This window comes from Hippopotamus amphibius, chromosome 6 (assembly GCF_030028045.1).
Source record: "Hippopotamus amphibius kiboko isolate mHipAmp2 chromosome 6, mHipAmp2.hap2, whole genome shotgun sequence".
In the NCBI taxonomy this organism is placed as follows: Eukaryota; Metazoa; Chordata; class Mammalia; order Artiodactyla; family Hippopotamidae; genus Hippopotamus; species Hippopotamus amphibius.
The window spans coordinates 19,231,051-19,253,982 of record NC_080191.1 but is presented as its reverse complement, the minus strand read 5'-3'; the positions used below and the strand labels follow the sequence as shown (position 1 = coordinate 19,253,982).

Genomic DNA, 22,932 nt, shown 5'->3' with positions numbered 1-22,932 from the left:
CAACAGATACAGTGAAATCCAGAGATAAACATTGTGCCCTGGGATTATGTGAATTTGAATGTAATGCAGTCAGAATATGTTTCCCATCCTCTTTAACAAACTTATCTTGGTCATTATATTAATCTCAACACTGAGATGCATGTGATCGAGTTTTTTATGCTACCACTACAGCATCATAGAAGGATTTTATTGTATTTCACATTTGGATATCATCACTGTGACAGTTTTTGGAGGTGTCCCTTTGGCCAGGCTACAGCCCCTAATTATTCCATCAAACACTAACTTAGGTGTTGCTGTGAAGTTATTTTGTAGATGTGATTAAAGTCTACAATCAGTCCACATTAACTAAGAGATTATCCTAGATAACCTGGGTGGGTTTGATTCAACCATTGAAAGGCCAAAAGCAGAACCCAGGCTTTTCTAAGGAAGAAATTCCACCTGTGGACAGCGGCTTCAGTTTGTACCTGTGACTCCAAGCCTGTCCTACATGACAGCCTGTCCTCTGGCTTTCACATCTGCCTAGCCAGCCCCACAATCATGTAAGCCAATTCTTGCAGTAAATCTCTTAATAAATATCTCCTACTAGTTCTGCTTCCCTGGGTTAAACATTGTCTGATACAGCCATGAAATTTTTATTTTTTTCTTTGTGCATTAAATCTAATTAACTGCACCTTGACACAGAAGGTAGAAACTTCTCCTAAAGGTTCTCTTTATTATGAATGAGTTGAGTGGGGCTAATTATTTTCATGGTACATGTGAAAATGCATTTAATTCAACAGGTTCCTCTATTTTGCTATATCTTTCTTACCTTTCCATTTCAGAAGGAACTTTCAGATATATAATAGATTCAATAACAACCTTCCGTTGTAAATCAACCTTCTTCTGTAACTTAAAAATAAGAAATATATTTAGCTATTGCATATAAGTGAAAAAGAGAAAATAAAACCCTCAATTATAATTGGCAAAAAAGTTGAAACTCATAAAAATAAATGATATTTCCTAAAGATTTAAAAGTAGGTTTTAATGCTCAACATCACTAATCATTAGAGAAATGCAAGTCAAAGCCACAATGAGGTATCACCTCACACCTGTAAGAATGGCCATCATCACAAAATCTAGAAACAATAAATGCTGGAGAGGGTGCAGAGAAAGGGGAACCCTTCTGCACTGTTGCTGGGAATGTAAATTGGTACAGCCACTATGGAAAACAGTATGGAGCTTCCTTTAAAAACTAAAAATACTACCATATGACCCAGCAATCCCACTCCTGGGCACATACCCTGAGAAAACCATAATCCAAAAAGAAACATGTACCGTAATATTCATTGCAGCACTATTTACAATAGCCAGAACATGGAAGCAACCTAAATGCCAATCAACAGATGAATGGATAAAGAAGATGTGGCACATACATACAATGGAATATTACTCAGCCATGAAAAGGAATGAAATTGAGTTATTTGTAGTGAGGTGGATGGACCTGGAGACTGTCATACAGAGTGAAGTAAGCCAGAAAGAGAAAAACAAATACCGCATGCTAACGCATATATACGGAATCTTAAAAAAATGGTACTGATGAACCCAGTGGCAGGGCAAGAATAAAGATGCAGATGTAGAGAATGGACTTGAGAACCTGTGGGGGGGGGGGGGGAGGGCGGAGCTGGGACGAAGTGAGAGAGTAGCATTGACATACATACACTACCAAATGTAAGACAGCCAGTGGGAAGTTGCTGCTTAACATAGGGAGATAAACTAGATGATGGGTGATGACTTAGAGGGCCAGGACAGGGAGGGTGGGAGGGGGTCACGGGAGGGAGGGGATATGGGGATATATGTATAAATACAGCTGATTCACTTTGTTGTACCTCAAAAACTGGCACAACAGTGTAAAGCAATCTTAATTCAATAAAGAGCTTAAAAAAATAAAAAATAAAATGAAATAGTAAAAAAAAAAAAGTAGGTTTTAGAAAGGCCTTAGATTTTAGAAAAGGAAGTGCAATAAGAAATCATTTCATCAAAATAGAAGCAAACACTGTCATTGCTTTGCCAGTGACAATCCAATTTCAAATGACTTAGCAGGAAAATTTTTATAACTCTCCTAGGCAGAATGTCTTAAAACTGTCTCAATACTAATGGTCTTTTGCCAAGTTTCATTTCATCCTTAATTACTCTGAGAACTTCTAAAACTAGAATATAGTTATACACACACAGGCTTTGAGAGCTAATTTGAAAATAAAAACCCAAAGGAAGCAGGATTTGAAACTAAACTCAGATTTTAATTTAACAGAAAGTATTATTCATGACAATTTTTTCTAAGATAAATGAAGTAATCCTTTTTAAAAACTCCACTTTTAGAAATGTTAAACATTTATTCATTTTCTTATTGGGAGCTCTTTTCCTGGTTATAATAAGAATATGCACAAATAATCACACTTTTTGATTCTGAATGTTACAAAGCAAAATTCAAAGTGGTTTTTTCATATACATTAGGTACTGTTGTAAAATAAATTAATTTTAATAACAAAGGACTAGTACCAATATAGATCTAAGAACTGTATTACCATTTACTTGTAATAACAAACATGTGCTTTGATGTTTTCATTTATTATTATAAAAATCGAGTTTTCAGTGAAGACTATGGTTGTGAAAATAAATTTGAATTAAACAGTCCTTTAAACATAAACTAAAAATCATGGAAGAATAAAATGTCAAGCAAGTGAACATTTTTCCTGTGATATATACGTAAATATTTTCATGTAAACAAAAGCAAAGATCAAGATTAAGTTAAATATCCTTGTCAGCAACTGAAATACACAGATTAAAATGGTTATTTTATTTTCTTCATGCTTCCATTGAACACAACTGGCATAAGCAGAGCAACAGGAATTGGATGAATCTTTGCATTCCCCTCATACTCTTTAGGTTACATACAATAAAGACGCCTCTCTATGAGAAAAGAAAATATCAGAGGAATCAGGCTCCTGAAAGTCATGACTCTCAAATACTAGGTCACCTTTTTTGCTCTACTGCGAAACTACACGGTTTATCAGAGTTTTGCCAGTTGAAAGACAGTAAAGCTGACACTAGTGTGATCCAGCACACACATGAGGGGCAGCAAATCAGGCACAACAATACACAGGTGTTCCTCTCGATGCGGATTATCCATGCACTAGCAGATAACAGCTTCCAACACGACACAAGCCTTTTTTGGATAAAACAGACAATATTTAAGGGGATATATCTTCCACAGGAGTGTTTCTTGAAGTATGCCAAAGAGACCACTTGAATCCAGGCCGAAATACTCCACACAATAAAAGTGCGCGTTTGTAGGCCCAATCTCATACCCTTGGGGGCCCTGAGGGGTCTGTATTGTTAACAAGCTCCCCCCTCACCCCGCCGGAATACTTAGACACAAATTCATATGAAAGTTTGAATATCACTATTCCAGACTCTTGGGGGTTTCTTTTGACTCCTTCTTTGATCACAAATATTTCATTATCTCTTTCCTGCTTCTTACTTATTAGCCAGAAGGAAAAACAAAAAACAAAAACATTTCTGATTATGTCAGCCAGTGGTGATAACTAGTAGTGGTATTTTTTTTTTCCCTCAAGAAAATATAGGAGAATAGGCAACATATGATACTGCACCTAAATTTTTCAAAGGTACACCACAGTACTTTTTTTTAAAGCTTTCAAAATGTATACAGAATAAAAACGTTCAAAATGGTTTGTAAACTGTCATCTGACCAAGACGATCCAGTGTAAAGAGAACTGCTGTTTGGTGTGGTTGCTGACTTCTCAAGAAGGCCCCTCACGGTCGTCTTTCACAAACAGCCTCTTAGGAGGCACTCCAGAGCTCTCACCAAATGATGTACTGCCTACCAGGCAGCACAAAAGTACCCTAGGATTGCTCATAAAAACAGGACAAAGAAAACAAAGCTCAGTTTTAACTCCAACCACAAAAGGAGTCTCAGGACCTACTGCCAATATGTAAGATGAATACAGATCATGCTGACTTTCCTCAGAGAAAGTCTAGTTTCAAATATACTTATTAATATCTGCCTGAAATCTAGTTTATATAGAAAATGGAAAGCATGATACACCTCAATGTGCTACTAGTATCTACTACAGTGTTTATGTTCTATATGATCCCTATGGAAAAAAGCAATTTTACCTGTGAATAATATCAATTAGAAACCAAAGAGGTAGGTGAGTATCATCACAAGATGATCTCAAACAACATGTTGAATAACATGCTTGAATCCCCAAAGAGAAGTTAAGTGGAAAATGAGTTCCAATACCACAACAACTGCCTCAGGAGCAGAGTTTCCCAGGCCTTTCATGATGACACCCACCTTCCAGAGTCCTAACTCCTGATATGATGCCATATGTTCTTCAGACATTCAATTTTAAGAAACATCAAATGAAGTAAAATGTAAAAAAAAATAATACTGGAGATCAAAGAGTGACGCTGACATCAGCCGGGCTCTTCAAAAATCTCTACTCTCACGTTAGAGTTGGACAAGACCTTGATGACTCAGCTGGTCCAACTCTCTGGTTACAACTGAAGAAACAGAGACTCATTTCCCATTGGTCACAACGCACTACAATTCTAAAAACATGCTATAAATCCAAAAAGTGTTCATGGTTAATTTGCCTATTTATAAACCCCATGAGGTAGCCAAAAGGCTACACTTTCAGCACTTATGGCCTTAGTCTGAAGTCCCAGCCCTGGGGGCCATTTTAAAAAGTGTTCCCGTGATTAGAGAGAAGGGCACCAAAGGCCCTGGATGCACCTGGGGTGGGGGAAAGGCAGATCATCAGCAAAAGAAAAATAATTTGAAATCCCAGACTTGCCTTAATGAAAACTTGCTCTAGGCTCAGACCAGGGCTTACCTTCACCTCTTTGCAGGAGACACACCTCTGAATACATTCACATTCTTTAATAGCCAGCTCTGCTCGGGCAAGCACTGGGGCAACAATGCTGTTCTGCCCGGGACATTGAGAAATACAGCTGGACAACTGGAAACATCCGAACCCACAGGACAAAGACCTATGTACAGCTGCATTCAACTTCTCAATAACTGTCACTTGTTTTGCAAACCAAAAAACTGCCTTATTTCTTTATAGCCTTACTTATCTAAGATTTTTAAGCTCCACTTTTAAAAGGTGGTTATGAATGATTTTTTCTTTTCTATTTTCCAGACTTTCTGTAAGGGTTTCACATTTCTTTTGGTAATACAAAAAAATGAAGCTGTTTCTAAAAAGGTTTTAGTCTTAAAAAAATGAAAGGATACACATGGTTCTCTATTAACCATGGAACAACCAAACCTGAACGAGGTGTCTGTGTGGTACAGCAGGACTGCAGTCTCAGAACTCTGATAGATTTTTGGATCCCAGCTTTATCACTAACCTTGGGCAGGGTTTTAGTCTCTCTGAGACTTGCCTTTTTCATCTTCAAAAAGGAAGAAATAATACCTCTTTCACAGGATGCTGTGAGGATAAAATGACGCACAGTGCCTGGCACATGGCAGATGTCTAATAAATGGTGCCCCCTCTCCCCACTGGATTCAGAGAATCCTTGAGTAAAAGGAATCACCACAGCCCACACCAGCCACCGCCTCACTGCATCCCATTTAAATTTGCAAGGGTGCCCCATCTCCTCAACTCTGCCCTATTGCTCTGAAGAATCACTATTGTGCTTAGAAAAAGTTCTACATTTCTATGTTCTCTCCTTTAAAACTGTACATGCAGATAAAACATTTTTAAAAAAACTATCTTCCTAGAAATAATGCAGTGTTTCCTAAAGCACAACATGTCATGTATAAAAACAATTCTGAAAAACATGACTGAATTAGTTTCTATATTGTATCTTAAAGTGCACCAAAGTAAATATTAATGACCTTTAAAATGTCACTAACCCCCTTGGGTTATTTTTTTAAATAAAACTAAATATTTACCTACTGAGATGTATGTGGTTTTTGGCTCCAATGTGATGGCAAAAAGCAGCAGTGTCTTTCAGAAAAAAATAACTGATAAACTCGACTAAGCCTATCTTAGCAGCATACAAAATACCTACAATTCAATGTAACTACAGGTTCAATAAAGCACAATCCTGATTCCTACTACAAAAACAAAATCAATCAGAGGAACAGAAAACCATCTCCCCACCCTAAATCAAGGATTTCTCTTGAACCCTGGAGGTATAACACTTGTGATCATTTCCCTATTGTGCATCTGTGGTAACAGATTTATAACTAATCACCATTCTTTCTTTACACTGCACAAACACACACACACAGCCCCCTATGAAAAACTACATAGTTTCAGTGGAGAAGCCACGAGAAAGAAAATTCGAAGTCAGATAACGAACAACCATCACCCAAAATGTCAGGCAGTTCCAATATTCACACCACCGTCCGATGTTCCCCACACACGTAGACAGCACTGGGGCGTATCCGTCGCCGTGTGTGACCAGGGAGCCGTGGCAAAAACTTGAAGGACTTGGGCATCATGTCCAGGCAGGCGTCATGGAATTTCTTAATCCTCCAGTAGTAAATCAGTGGGTTCAATGCAGACTTGAGGTAGCAGAGCCAGAGTAGCCAGGTGCTAATCTCAAAAAAGTTGTGCTGATAGTAAAAGTGCTTGCTAAACGTTGCCACAAGGCTGTAGGTGGTGAATGGGGCCCAGCAGACAATGAAGACAGCAAAGAGAATCAAAATGGTTGTGAAGGCACGCGTTTTAAAGCCCATGTCAATGCTCATCTGGAAGGGTCTCTGTAGACTCATGAGACCCAGTTTGCTGGCCTGGCTGAGGCATATACCTTCAGGGTAGCTATGGATCCTCAAGGCATTGTGCCGAAGGGTATTGAGTATGCCCATAAACGAATACAGTATCACCAGGAAAGGCAGGAAGAAAGAAATGAGAGAAATCAAAATCACATAAGCCTGGTAACCTGGATTGGTTGTGTACCCAAACACGCACTGCGGGGCTCGGGAAGGTATCTGCAGGTCAGGGTTTCCTACTGCCAAAGGAAAAGCTACACAGAAAGAAGCTGCCCAAGAAACTGCAATGAGAACCTTAGCCCTATATGGATTTAGCTTATCCTGCCTCTGGACAATAATAAGAAACCTATCGATGCTAATGATGAGCAGGATGGCTACTCCCTCCATCACAAACAACCAGAAAAACATAGCAGATACCCTACAGAAGAAGTTCCCAAAAATCCACCTGGTAGTAAGGATAGTGACCAAGGCAAAGGGCATGTTCAGAACTGCAAGCAACATGTCCGCAAAGGCCAGGCTGGCCAGGAGGATGTTAATGGCGGAGCGCATGGCCGCCTTTTGGTAAACCATGAGGCAAACAACCAAGTTCCCAAGAAAAGACACAAACAGAATAAATATCATTATAGCAGAAAGGATGATCTGGAGAGGCAAGTTTAGGCTCTTAAAAACTGCTGGTGTTGGGGGCACAGCTGTACTGTTCACTGTCAAGGAACTCATCCCAGTAGGAGCCAAGGTTTCAAAACTGTATCTAAGCAGCGGACCAATGTCGGGATGCTGGAATGGTGGAGGGACTGTAACATTCGCGTAGGTGTTTTCATAAACTACGAACGTTGTGTTGGATGCCCCAGGATGGGACGCAGTCAACGCCGCAGAGAAGACCATGGTTTCAGCAGGATGGAAGGCGCCGTCAGAGAGGTGGGTGTTCTTCAAGCATTTCAACACAGAGCAGCAGTATCATGTTTCGTTGATGGGCTTGGAAATACACTCCGGAAAACGGATAAAGACTTCCATCTTCCATAGGAGTCCTTTTGCCTGAAAGCAAGTCCAAAACACAAAAAATGAACTGGAATGAGTTTTGTAAATAACATTTGACTTCTTACTTTTCATCACGAAGGACCGGTTTTGCTTTTTTAAACCCTTTAAAAATATTTGTCTCTAGCTTAGTCATCACTAAAATACTGTTGTTCTGATGTTTTATTTTTAGTCAACTATAGTGGAAATTTCATGATAACTCATGTGTAAAGTGAAAGTGAAAAGAATAAAAATGCATTACTGCCTCAAAGTCAAAAATTATAACCTTACAGTTAATTTTTCTTTTAAATTTCTAGGAGCAGCATAGCCTTTCCACAGTCACTATTAATACAGACTTTATTATCTGGTTCTCCTGAGAGTACTAATACTTTTCTTGATAGCTCTTTGGTACTGGTTCATATTCCATTTTCACATTCACACAAAACTAGCTGCCAAAGAACCTTGAAGTCAGTTTCCTATTTAACAGATGATAATCAGACACTTTTGCTTTAACATCTTCACACGTAGGCACCAGGTTATTTTCAGTGAAGGGTCTGAAACAGTATCCTGGCTTTCTACTTTATTTGTGTTTCTTGCCAGAAATCCCACCAAAATTCTACTGGAGAAGTTACTCAAGAAGAGAAGAAAAATTATCTGTAAAACCTGATGGTCATATTTTTAAGACTTCCTTTTTTTCTAAAGCTCTCTTTGCTTCTCATATTCTCTCTTCGTTTCCATGCCCAACCATTTCCATCCTTTACTTCTGATACAAATATTTCTATCTTCTCAATTTCTTCTCCCTAAGACCGACCTTATTGTATGTCAGCAACTTGATTGAAGATGTCAACCAAGAAATAAAGATGGGGATTCTAAAGATGACTAGGAAAATATTCAGGTATCAAGAATGCATTCTAGAAAACTTACAAAGACATTTCTCTTTCTTGCCGCCAAAAGTTTATCACCTTTCTCTTATCTTTACCAACTTCTTAACAATTTCTGTAACCCTTGAGTTTTCTGTTAAGGAGGACTTTATTAACCTACTATCTTCCTAACCCACTTCTGTAATGTGGGTTCCTTCCTTCTTTACTAAAGAGGTAACTTTAATCTCTTTAATTATTTGGATTTCTGGGTAGATTCCTTTAACAAATCCCAAAGATTGGGTGGGGGCGGGGGGAACTGCACAGTAGTTTAAGACAATGCTGTAATTTTCTCATTATTTGAACTTATTTACTCACTGATTTTAGGGATAAATGCCAAAAGTTCATTTATTCATCTCTTGTAGTGTAGAGGGTAGAAGCATCCCATTCATGAGATCCAAGATCCAGTACTGTAGCCAAATCATGGGCTTTCTACCATACTCGTATCTTTCTACAATCCCCAATTTGTTGTCCAGGGCTAACCTTATGAGTAAGAATCCTCATCTGTTTGTTCAAAATATTAATTTTACTATATATTTTCACTATTATAGCTTAATTTCTTTGTCTCTGCTAGATTTTATCCATCCTCACATACTCACTTTGAAATACAAAATACACCTGGATAAGATGCCCCACTAAGCTAGTGACTCTCAAACTTTATTAACCACAAAGGGCCAACAGGGAAAGGAGCAGTGGTAGCTTTGGACCATAATCACCGTAAGTCTCTTTATAACCACCTAAATATACATAAAAATAAGAAAAGACTGTGATTACTACATAAATCAGCCTCAATACGATTCTATTTCTAGAGAAAAATTGTGTATCTTAGGCAAATGTATATCTTAAACCTAAGGTAACAGCTATAACTGTGCTTGACCAAGTAAACAAACAAATCCATCCTGAAGTAGCACACACTTTAAAACACTTAGTTTTCTTGACCATGTTGAGGAACATAAAAAAAGGAACAGAGTCAAAACAAAACCATAATTTTAAAGATGCTTTTTAGGTTGTTATATGTGCATGTATAGTCACGCATTTTACTGCCATTGTAAAAACTTCTAACTCAATTCACTCAGTTACTCATTCATCAAATATGTATTTCAGAGTCTACTATGAGCCAGGCACTGGGGAGACTGATGAACAAATGGTTCCTGGATTTCTGGTTAAACAGGACAAACGGACCACAGACACTGCATTTCAAAATTAGACTGGAATGACAGTAAAGGGATATTTTTTTAACAAAATGTGCAACCCAAAAGGATAAGAGGTATGAATGAAAGCTACATCAATAGATAAGAGATTTTTTTAATGTTTTAAGGCAAAAGGCGATGGTGGTGTGGTAACTGAACAGAGCAGAACAGAGAAACTTTTTATCCTCAATACTTTCAGAGAAATATGCTTAGAAGAAGCTGAAACACCCTGTAGATCCCCCCAGAGAAGCTCTGGATTAGGAGGTACCAGGAGGTACTTACTTTAAGTGTGGGTGGGGCTGAAAACTGGGAAATTGACTGAAAAATTTGTATACAGAACTACCAGAACCCCACTGCAGGCTCCAGGCTCCTCTCCTCCAGCAACCATATGAAAGCATGTACCCCCAATGCCAGTAGCCCATGTCCCTGGCACAACTGAAACTGATAAGGACCAAACGTTAGCATATCAACGCAGGGCTGAACACAGCAGGACTGGGTGAGGCTGCACATTCAGCAGGAGAACCTAGCCCCCTCTTCCAGACAGCCAGCAGCCAAGCATAGGCTACCAGACAGGACTGAAGGACTTGTCTTTTCCAGTAACTAAAAAGCCCTAGAGGAAGAAGTTCTAGATACTAACATTTGATGGTGCCCCAAGAAAAATACCAGCTTGGTGCCCAGTTACCCTGTATACTGAAGCCCACCCACTAGGAAGCCCACCCATGCACACAGAGCTTCCAATCAGCTTTTCAGTGCCCATTAAATATAAATGGTGAATTTCCTAAATATACAAAGAGTCTACGAAAGGATTAAACAAAAGCAATGCTATAGTTAAACACTAAGAAAAAGAACTGGAATTTCTAGTATCAGGGAACGTAACATACATGAACTTAATAATGCCTTGCCCTGGTATCTACCTGCTCTTCATTCATTGTACGCCTGGCTACCAGAATGTAAATATTCTCTGGACTTTACTTTCTCACTGAGAAGTGTAATAACCAAAGTAGAGCTTTTGAACGCTCATTGTAACTGTTAAAAGATTCTTTCCTCTTAAGAATTCTCATCAAATACCATTGTGACCTGCAGTTTCTTTGAATTTCACAGAAGACTAAATAAAAGTTTTATACCTAAAATTTGTATTCCCAGAGGAAATGGGACAGTAGCAACATAAGAACAGTAGAAAATTAGCTTAGGTCAGTAATATTTGCTTAACAGTCCTAATATTTAATCTAGGCTAGTCTTTATTTGCCATTTGTCAGAAACTCTTATTACGTATTCTAAGTAAGAAAAAAATTTAAATTGTATGTGAAGGTGTACAAATGTGTATATATTCGTACATACACATATGCATATACACACACCTCACATGTATGTACACAGGTAAAACTCACATATGGTAGAAGCAATTGAATTTGTAATTATTTCTCTCAGCATCTACAGAAACAACATGGGGGCAATCAGACTAATGATACAAGTGTTTTATGTTTGGAGTAGCCAGAATGTCACAATTACTCGGGCTTCAGAGGCTGGAACGGCAATGGAGGTTGTAGAATTCTCCTGGTCTTCGTCCTTTATTCTTATCTGCTATTCCAGGGCTTTAGATATTTGTTCCCTGAAAAGAGTATGCTCCTAGAAGGCAGAGATAGATTTTCATAAATCTCATTGTCCCCTATGACTATTATGCTTTGCTCACAGCCCAATACATATGTGGTAAACTAGACCTGTTCACATTATGCTTTGTCAGATCAGAGAATTTCTTCTTTACTCATTTTAATATTTATTTATATGTCATATGCACATAATTTTGTTAAAAACATCATCAAATGAGTTTTCAAATGACAGTCAAATCCTGTACTACCCTTCACCATTTCTACTTCTGTTTTCAGAGGTAGCCACTTCTAATTATTATAAAGGTTTTTATCAGAAGTACTTATTCTTTATATATCTAAATAACATGAAGAAAGTGCTACTTTTTGATTTATCATCATATTATATGTTAACTCCTGACTTCCTATTAGAATAGAAAAGGGTTTAGCTGCCATAGCACCTCTTAACTTACTTCTTATCCCTTCATACTACCAAAATCTTTATTTGAAAATTTTGAATTACAGCAGAAGTTAGTGTTTCTAATAATGTATTTAAACAAATAATTTATTTACTGATAAGCCAAAAGAATGTTTTCTTTCTTGTATAAATTTTAGATTTCCTAGCATTAAGAATTTACTTTTTATTTTCAATTTTTTTAAGTAACTATCAACATTTTTTACCTGCTCCACCAGAGAGATTTTTATACCCAGAAGTATTATGTTTTGGAAGGTCAGATTTATCAACTACATTTTTATCCTGGAGTCATTCCTTTGGCCTCATGTCCCTCCCTGAAGTGATATACTTCTGCCTGTTACACAGAAGCCAGCCGGGAGCATCCCTTTACTACCATCTTGGAAATCCCCCTTTCTGCCTTAGGCTCTTGGCTTCCATAATTCCTAGGTCCTCTCTCTCCCACATCATTGCTTCTTTTGTTCACTTCCTTCTTTTCCAGGAGCCAATTGCTTTTGAAGGAAGAACACAAAGGAGGTAAATTTTGAGTCCCTGTATGTTAAGTCTTTATTTGTCTATATTAACTGTCTTGGTTTAGAATTCTCAGTTGAAAATAATTTTCTCTGAGAGTTTTGAAAGTGTTCTACACCAGTGGGTCTCAAAGTTGAGGGTCCATAAGAATCACCTGGAGCGCCTGTTAAAGCACAGACTCCTGGGGCCCATCGTACTTGATCTGTCTCTGAGTCTGTAGTCTGGGGTGGGGCCCGGAATTTGAATTTCTGGAGGAAAGAAAAAATTAAATTTACAACTTTAAATTCCAAGCTCAAGGATTAGATGAAGATCCAGAAAGCTTCTTCAATGATAGTGAAAGATCTCCTATTGCCCCAGAGATGGAATTTCTGAAAACTAAATCAAAGTCTAATCCTATGGGTGGCAATATCACAACACAAATTGAATTCCCAACCTTACCTAGTCTCTTCCGAAAGTTAGGGTCTAATTGAGAAGAAGTAGGGGCCTGAAAATTTGGATGAGGATACATGGGGATTTTGATGAAGCTGAGGCTGAGGACCTTGTGCTGCAGTCTTCTTTGCCAATAATAATAGCCTTTCCTCCCTTGCCTAATGAGGTTAGGCTCTCTTTACCTGAAGAATAAGTAAAGGCCTCACCTAAGACAGCATTTTGCAAGGGACTTTTGCCTTTCCTAAGGACCCTGTCCCAGCTACCTCTCTTGCTTCTAGACCTATGACCAGGTTCAAGTCGCACTGGAACCCAATGTGAGGTGTAAACTGTGACCTGGAAAGAAGTACCATTTATATCAAAAGATATGCAAGTGAGTTCCAATTTATATAGACAGAAACCAGGGAATATGTATGGAAATGGATGCTGACACTATTGAGAAAGGTTAGAAGGAATATAATGTTAGATCAGATTAAATTTATTGATATGGGCACACTAAACCAAGGTTCTGGACTCTGCTAGCTCAAATAGCTGAAAATGGCTCTGTAAGAGTTTGTTGGTTGACAGAAGCCTGGTCCCGAAGGTAACCTACACTGCATGAAACTGAGATGCCATAACTCCCTGGTAGACAGGGAACTATCCAAAGACTACAGCAGATAGGAATGCTGAATTGGATTTCTCATGTAAGACCTGCTCACCCACCTATAACTATATCACTTGGTAGGGTATAGAGGGCACCGCCTTCACCAAGGCTGAGATACATTGGTTGAAAAGACCACCAGCATCCTTGAAGATCTCTATAGTAGCTATTCTCTGTAGACCAAGAATGCCAACAGGCAATGCTGCCATCCAAGAAATGGGTTCCTAAATTGAATGGGGATGACAGTATCCCAGAGTGTCAGGGGCTGAGTGACAGTACTTAAAAGATGAGGTGGGCATGGTTACCAAAAGGGGGAGCAAGCAAAAGCTGAAATCAGAACAGCCTGACTTACAAAGATCATTGGTGTCTGGTCATGGTGTTTCTAAGAGAGAAATAGTTAAAAACCTACCAAGTCCTACTTGATCTGTACAAGCAGCAAAGGTGTAAAATAGAAAAGTGCAACTCCTCAATCAATTCCCAAACTTGAGCCAGTACACAGACCTAGAACCTCTGAATAAAAGGAAGCCAGACCTCCTTGAGGAAGGACCTTATTACACATCCATAAATTTACACAGGAAATCTTCCTCCTAGTCTTCCCAAAAAAACCTGCAATCAATTACCAGCATATACATTGAGGAAGGGGAAATAATCAGAATTTTGTGGGAATCACTGGATATGGCTCTGAACTGACGCTCATTCCTGGAAACCCAAAATGGTAGTGTTCCACCATTCAGAGTAGGGGCGTACACTGGTCACATGATTAATGGAGCTTGGCTCAGTTTCAACTCCCACTTATCCCAGAACTCATGCCATCATTATTTTCCCAGTTCTGAAATGCAGAGTTGGTACGGACATACTCAGCAGCTGGCTGACTTCCTCACTGGCTCCCTGACATGTGGAGTTAGGGTTACAATGGTAAGAAAGGTGTGGAGAAACTCCCAGAACCACCTCTACCTATAAACCAGAAACCAAAAGCAACACTTTGTTCCTGTAGAGACTGCAGAGATTGGGGTTACCATCACGGACTTAAAGGATGAAGGTGATTATTCCTAACACATCCACGTTCAACTTCCTATCTGGCCTTATAGAAAACAGATGGATCTTGCAGAGTGAAGATGCTGTACCAGACATGATTTCTTTGCTGGAATAAATCCAAACATTCCCTGGCATCTGGTACACACCTATTGATTGAGCAAATTATTATCTTTTTTCTTTACATGTGCTAGCAAAGAATGCCTGAACAGTTTGGCTCCAGCTGGCACCCTACTACCCTGCCTCAGGGCTCTATCAGCTCTCCAGCACACTCTCATAATCTAGTCCTCAGGGACCCTGACCGCCTCTCCATTCTGCAGAATGTCATGCTTTCCATTATATGCTAACTGAGCACTAAGTAGTAACTATATTTGGTAAACACAGGTGTGCCAAAGGTGGGTAAAGATTACTACAAAGATTTGGCCTACCGTCTTTGTAAACCTTCCAGGGATCTTGCAGTATGTCAAGATACCTCTTCCTACCACTAAAAAATAGGCATAGCACTTAGGCTTTTTGGACTTTGATGCCATCATATACTTATTCTGCCAGGTTTGAGTGGGACATGTAACAAGAGAAGGCTCCGCAACAGGTCCAGAGTGCCATGACAGCTGCTCTGCCACTTGGGCTACATCACCCAACAGCTTCGTTGGTGTCTTAAGCATCTAAGGCAGATAGGGACGACTACATAGTATGGCATCTGGCAGGCCCTCTATAGGTGAATCACAACCTTTATACGTGAACAGAGACCTTTAGGATTTTGAAACACAGCTATAGCGCATGATCATTCCACATGAACTTGGGGTTATCTGACCTTCCGAAGCCATAAAGTTGGATGTGCACAGAGCTCTCCAACCTTAAACAGAAGTGGTATATATGAAATCAGACTTGGCAAGTCCTATGAGCACTTAGGTAACATCAGCAAGTGGCTCATGTTCCCATAGCTCTTATTCTTGCTACATTGATCCTCTCTTCAAACTTCACCTGTGGCCTCACCAAGACGAGTCCCTTATGACCAGTTAACTAAAGAAAAATTCAGGCGTGATTTAGAAATGGTGCTATACATTAGTGCCACCCAAAATATTGAAGAGGAAAGAATACTTCCAAACTCATTTTATAATGCCAGCATTACCCTGACACCAAAGCCAGATAAGGATACTACAAGAAAATAAAATTTATAAGCCAATATCCCTGATAAACATAGCTGCAAAAGTCCTCAACAAAATACTAGCAAACAGAATTCAAGAGCACACTAAAAGGATCATACACTGTGATCAAGTGAGATTAATTTCTAGAATGCAAGGATGATTCGACATATGCAAATATTAACAGAATGAAGGATAAACACCATATGACCATTTCAATAGATGCAGAAAAAGAAATTGGAAAAATTCAAGATATGTTCATGATAAAAACTCACAATAAATTAGGTATATAAGGAATGTACCTCAACATAATAAAGGGCATATATGACAAACCCACAATGAACGTCATATTCAAAAGAGAAAAGCCTTCCAAGATCAGGAACAAGGATGCCCACTCTTAGAATGCCATGCAGCTATCACAAACAGTGAGCTAATCCATAATAGTAACACCAGAGAAAATTAATCATATGCTGAGTGAAAAAATCAACTTGCAGAATGACATACAACATAGTTCCATTGTCATGTATGTATGTAGATGTGTGTGTATATGTAGATGTGTGTATATATGTATATGTACATGCATATGTGTATGTTTAGAATACACACGACCTGACAAAAAGGATTTTCTCTCTGGTGTGAAAATAAGGGTGCAAAATATATTTTCCTTTCTTACTTCTGGCTTTTTAAAAGTTTTTTTCACATTAAACCAATACTGATCTTTATTATTCTATGGAAATTTCCTCACTGTTTCCTATATAAAACGGGATACAGGCTGCAGCCTATCTTCTTTATAACCTATCAGCCCTAACACAAAGCTGTGTACTCTAGCGATACTAAAAATTAAAATAACCATTTAGAGCACCATTTAACCATGGAGAAGAAAAGCAAGCTCTCTAGTTTGTGGATCTTCTTGACAACTGGGCCTAGTGAAGGCCCTGAGTTCAGGCTTCTCAGGGTTCCCAGCAGATATCTCCCATCTTACCAGGTCCTAGCTCACTGTACATGCGCTAAAGGGTGGCCTTGAGTCCACTGAGTCCAGGCTGCTGGGAAGGGTTGGGCAATTAAAACAATTGCTGGGACTTCCCTGGTGATCCAGTGGTGGACAGTCTGCCTCGCAATGCAGGGGACAGTTTGATCCCTGGTCAGGGAACTGATTCCCACATGCCGTGGGGCAATTAAGCCTGCCTGCCGCACAACTACAGAGCCCACATGCTCTGGAGCTGATGAGCCACAGCGAGAGAGAAAACCTGTACACCACAGCTAGAGAGAAGCCCACGTACTGCAATGAAGAGCCTGCGTGCTGCAACTGAGACCCAAAACAGCCAAAAAAAAACAATAATAACAAACGATAAATTAAAAGAAAAAAAAACACAATTGCTGCTGCTCTAGAACTTTTCTGTCCCTTAAGGAGTGAAGTAAATACATATTTGGCCTCTAGTAAAGCCAGCAGAGGACTAATAGGGTAACCAAAGTGTTCCAGCAAATTCATAACTGACACAGCAGAATAAAAACAGGTAAGAATCTGAAATACTGGGCTTACTCAGACTGTCTGCTTTTGTCTTGAGCAAAGTGAAAAATCTAAAAGAAAGGAAATGCTGAACAGAAAAAAAGCACTCCTATCCTGGGTTAATAGAGCATCTCTCTCCCACTCTGGGCTACAGGTGATGCTGGAGGAGAAAAGGCATCACTCCATTGTCCTTCTCTGACACTCACCACACTCTCAGCCAATAATTTCACTTGGTCTCAAAGGCTTCCTCCCCTCCACCCCTATCTTTCCTCTCATTCAGGAAAGAAAGTTAAAACTAAGAGAGGAAAAAGACCATACATCACACATAAATCCATCTTCTTTGCCTATAGTAGGCCCTTAATACTTGTCTAGAGATTCTAATTAGAAAAGGAGAACAGTACACAAAGAATGCATCAGGATGGATGCAAAGATACTGAGTCTACTTTTGAGTTCTCTAATGAGGTAGGTAGAGTCAGAAATAAAAAACTATGCACTTCACCTCAGAAGTAACCCAAACTTCAACTTGATTTCATTCTTAAAAAAGCAATCATCTTCATTGGGCATCCTGCTTTAAAATTTAAAAAAAACAGTCTACAAATAAATTTATATCACTATAGCAAAGTCTGCTTTTGGGGGCCGAATTGTTATTTTTTGTTTTATCTGTAAGTAGAGTAAAAGGAAGCTTTGAACAAACTAACCAGAAGAAATTACTTAACAATCAAGTAGAGTGGATGGGCTAGGGGGAAGGCTTATTTGAAGTCATTTTTATAAAGAGAAAATAATCGCTGCATCAAAATTTCACTTATTTTCCAGGTATACTTAACTTACAGCCTATATGCAGTAAAGCTAAAGGGAAAAAATGTTGTGCACACATTTTAAGTATGAACCATAAGCAATGTTCTATTTATAACACTGTTCCATTCCTAATATGTTTCTAATTCCAACCAGAATACTCACCACAAAAAAAAAAAAAAGAATTTTTCTCATGAGTGTTCAAAGGAACATTTAGTTCTTCCATGGACATTTTAAAAATTAGATTATAAGCATGAAGATTTATTTGCATTCATGTTACTTTTCCCCACAATCACCAAGAAGAAATTAAAAGTAAATGTCAGCAAGAGCTTTTTTCAGAGGAAAATATTCTAAGCAACTTCTGATGACAATTAAAACAAACTCAAGCAGCAAGAAGGGTCAGCATTTAATAGAAAGTAAATTAATTATAATTAAAAAGTAGGAAAATGTATTTTTAAGCGGCTAATAGAAGATTAACCTTCTGGAACCTTTCTAGGAATACAAAAAGCAACAGAAATGATGACCCCAATGAGTGATGGGTTTTGTTCATCTCCCTTGTCTCCCATTTCTAATTCCTATTCTTTGGCTCACATTCACTAGGTCATTGTTCTACTGAGAATATTTACCTGCCTCGAAACTACTACTGAGGAAAATGCAGGGTAATTTAATTTCATCAGCCTTTTTGAATAATTCACAGACACATTACTTACCTGCCACTGATGTTTCTCACAGTGGTGTTTCATTATAAATTCAAGGAAATACTGTCTTATTAGGTAATGAACCTGGAACCTTATATCAAAGCTCTGCTTAGAACTATAACTGCTGTGCTAAAACTTGAATATCTCCTGTTTTTCACCTACATGCATAGAGCAAAGGGTGTAAACAAGTTTTGTTTTGTTTTTTACATCTAAGGGAGTACACGGGCACTCAGATTGAAATCGACATGTTAATTAAAAGCAATATAATTTAGTCTGATTTTGAGAAACACACATAAAAAAACCAGTCACTCCAGGCTGCCAATTTTACCTCGTAAGTAGTTCTTTAACTGTTTTCCTCTCCATACTCCTATGACCATGTCCAGGTAAGAACCTCCTAAATACAGGCCTTTCTCAGTTTTGCCCTTCCCTTTTAAATCGACCAACCAAAGTGTAGCCAAGAGAACTGTATTTTTAAATCACAATCCTAATCATTTAAACAATTAATGGACTCCCATCAACTACAGCAATAATGATCAATGTTTTCCTTCTCAACAGACCCTACTCACAATTGAGAAGAATTCAGGGGCTGAGGGTGACATGGAAGGATGGTCATAACAAAAACAAAATACCAGAATTTCTGAAGGATGCCTGTGTAACTGGGAAAAGTTTCCCTCCTCTTCCCTCCTCTCTGCTCTCCCAGATTATAATATACCTACATAGTTCGTTGTTGTTGTTTTCTGACTAGTGTCCCTTCGTCCACTGAATGGTAGGGACAGGGTCCCTTGGCCATGGAGGTAGCCATGTGACTGTCAAGCACTCCATCTCCTGCAGGGACAGGTCTGGGGATGGACAGGCCCATGATACCTGCTGGTCCCTCTACCCAGTCAGCCTTCCACATTTCTATGTCAGGCCACTCTTATACACACTTACACCTGTTCTAAGATCTCATGCTCTCCAGGAACTCTTTTTAAGGCTCCAAATTGGACTAAGCACCTTGTCTTTGTGCTCTGAGTGCACTCTCTGCACACCCCCAAGTTAACACTGTGTTGCAGTGACATTCTCTCCCCAGAAGCAAGGCAACTGCTAGGAAGTTTATTATTAGGTCTTTCACTAAGGCCAGGTGGTGAGGGAAGACTGATTTTTAAAAAGTAATCTGGGGGACATTCCTGGTGGTGCAGTGGTTAAGAATCTGCCTGCCAATGCAGGGGCCACGGGTTCAAGCCCTGGTCCAGGAAAATCCCACATGCTGTGGAGCAACTAAGCCCGTGCACCACAACTACTGAGCGTGAGCTCTAGAGCCTGTGAGCCACAACTACTGAGCCCATGTGCTGCAACTACTGAAGCCCATGCACCTAAAGCCCGTGTTCCGCAACAAGAAAAGCCATGGCAATGAGAAGCCCGCACACCGCAACAAAGAGTAGCCCCCACTCACCACAACTACAGAAAGACTGTGTGCAGCAATGAAGACCTAACACAGCCAAAAATAAATAAAGAAATAATAAATAAATCTTTTAAAAAAAGTAATGTGGGGTTCCCTTGGATTAAGTACATTATGTTAAATATAACTACCCACCAAGTAAAATACCCACCTCTGTGAAATAAAGTAACAGAACTGTCTCACACTTTAGGATTTAGAGATAATTTTAAACTTAGAGAAAAAAGAAGCTACCAAAAAGAAAGAACATTTCCTTTTCTTAATCATCTGCTTTCTAGTTCGCATTCCCCAACATATATTCCAAATGCCGACAGCTCATTAAGAATCTTTCAGCCTAAATGACCAATATTTAGAGGCCTAGTTAACTCAATAAGTCATGATTCAGAAAAAGTGTTACTTAAGACTGTAAAAATATATACAGAGAAATGCTTATAATGTAAAGTCATAAAACACAGGATGGAATATTGCATTTTTATATATGCATAAGTGTTTTACACACACACACACACACACACACACACACACACACACACAGGCTCAAAGGAAATAATCACCTAAATGCTGAAAGTAATATGTCAATGATGGTAGGAATGTGGGCTTTTCCTTTTCTTTCTACATTTTAATGTGCTTTTATTATTTTTATGACAAAATAAAAATAATTAACTTCAATTCCAAAGAATATTTTCAATGTATTTGAAAGAAATAATAAAGCCATGCCTCACTGAAATTCTAATACAGTAAAACCTCAATCTATAAGAATTGTTCATTATAGGTGACTGACCCAGCCACCACTGAGGTGAGTGAATGCGCTTCACCACCTTGATGACAGACATATTTTGACAAGTACCATTCACTTCGCTAGCCTCTCTAGTTATGTTGGGATGTTATTAAAGATACAGATGTACAGGACACAGGGCTCAGCTTCATGGATGGTCTGCTATTGTACATCTTGAGAGTTCCCAAAAGACTGCAGGAAGACAGGTTTTGAGTAGTGGCTTTCCTTGGTGGGACATATGGTTGTCCCTGGGGGTGACTGAACCAACTGTTGTGAAGCCCACACCAGGGCACACATTGCAAGGAGGTTCCCAATGCCTGTGCTTCCAACTAAAGCAGAGAAGAGCAGGATCTGTTCTGTCCCACCCTCCACTACCACCCAGCAGAGCTATTCTCACATCTGCTTCTGACAGCTCCTCTTGCTTTAAGTGTCTTCAGCCTCCACCCTCACCAGTGCTTCCACCTCCTACAGAGCTGGCTGCTACGGATGCCCTAGGAAGGACCTCTCCATGGCCCTGACTATGTGCTCCTCTTTCTTCCTTCTTTTCCTGTGTCGTCTACTATCTCCTATCATTCCACTCCTACTCTTGGATTTGAATGAAAGGATAAAGCTTTAATATAAGCCAGGTGCTATCTTGTTGCCTTCAGAATGTCAAATGAAAAAGTAGCAAATCTGCAGTATCACCTAGGAACCTGCTGTTCAAAGGGCGGTCGGTCGGTCTGTGGACCAGCAGCAACTGCATCCCCTGGGAGCTTATTAGAAATGCGTAATATCAGGCTCCAGAGCTACAGAATCCAAATCTGCATTTTAAAAAGATCCTGAGGTGATTCCCAGGCGCATTAAACAGAAGTACTGACTTAGGGTTTGCTGGCTAGGTTGCTTTCAGTTGCCTAACCTCTGGAGCTCCACTTACACATTTAATGCTGTTCTAATCTTAGGAAAAGTTGAAAGATTATGCCTGGCCTTCAACTTACCAGTGAATCAGGAAGCACACCCATTACTGATAGTCTAGCAGTAAGCATGGAGCTGCGAGGATGTGAAACTGTCCATATCTGTGCTCTGGAACAGGGCTTTCTCCAAGGGCTGCCGAGGTTTCAAGTGAGGTTAAATAAGCTCAACTCTGCACTGGCCTGGACTTGCAGAAACATATAACAATACTTACCAACTCCTAAAATGTTAGGTGCTTCAATATGTTTTCCAAAATCTATAAAAACTAAATTCTGTACTATGTTTCATCCAATATTTCTGAAGTGCTTAAAAATATATAAACCAAATATATATAAGCCAAATATTTAAGAGAAACAAATTTAAACTGGAGAAATTCAAACGAAAGAATGAGAGAAAAAAATACTTTCTCATTGATTTGTTCATGGCCTCACTTTCTAGATGAGGTAAACCTGAGGAAATGCAAACAGCTTCTAATTTATGTTTTTATATGAATTTATTCTTTACAAATAATCAAAAACTTACAGTGAACATATTAACCTTTAAATCAATTATGGAATTTTTTGCCCTAATTAAAAAAATCCTCTCCAGTATTTAGAATCACATCAATATTTATACTAGAATCTTAACCCAACCCTAAACCAAGTAACATTTATCTTTTTAATTAAAGTTTTTTATTTTGAGATAACTGTAGATTCATATGCAGTTGTGAGAAATAACACAGCAATCCCATTTATCCAGTTGCCCTGAGTTTCTTACAGTATCACAAACAAGATACTGAAAATGACACAGTCAAGATACAGAACACTTTCATCACTAGGATCCCTCTTGTTGCCCTTTTATAGTCACACCCCCTCCCTCCCACACTCCCACTGCTGTCCCTGCCCGTGGCAACCACTAATCTATTCTCCATGTCTATAATGACACAATTTCAAGGATGTTACATGAATAGGATCATACAGTATGTCATCTTTGGGGACCTTTTTCATTCACTGTAATTCTCTGGTGATTCATCCAAGTCATTTCATGTATCCACAGTTTGCTCCTATTTCTTGCTGAGTGATATCCCATCA

General features: G+C 39.0%; 1 protein-coding gene across 1 annotated transcript in view; it reads right to left on the bottom strand.

Annotated features, from left to right (window-relative positions):
- Positions 1-5,963: 5,963 nt before the first annotated feature.
- The window catches only part of GPR63 (G protein-coupled receptor 63), a 45,823-nt gene continuing 28,854 nt past the window's right edge, over positions 5,964-22,932 (bottom strand). Inside the window, exon 2 of the mRNA XM_057739818.1 lies at positions 5,964-7,816. Within this exon, the coding sequence (XP_057595801.1) occupies positions 6,407-7,666 (1,260 nt within the window). The 5' untranslated portion in view covers positions 7,667-7,816 and the 3' untranslated portion in view covers positions 5,964-6,406. The remainder of the gene's footprint in view (positions 7,817-22,932) is intronic.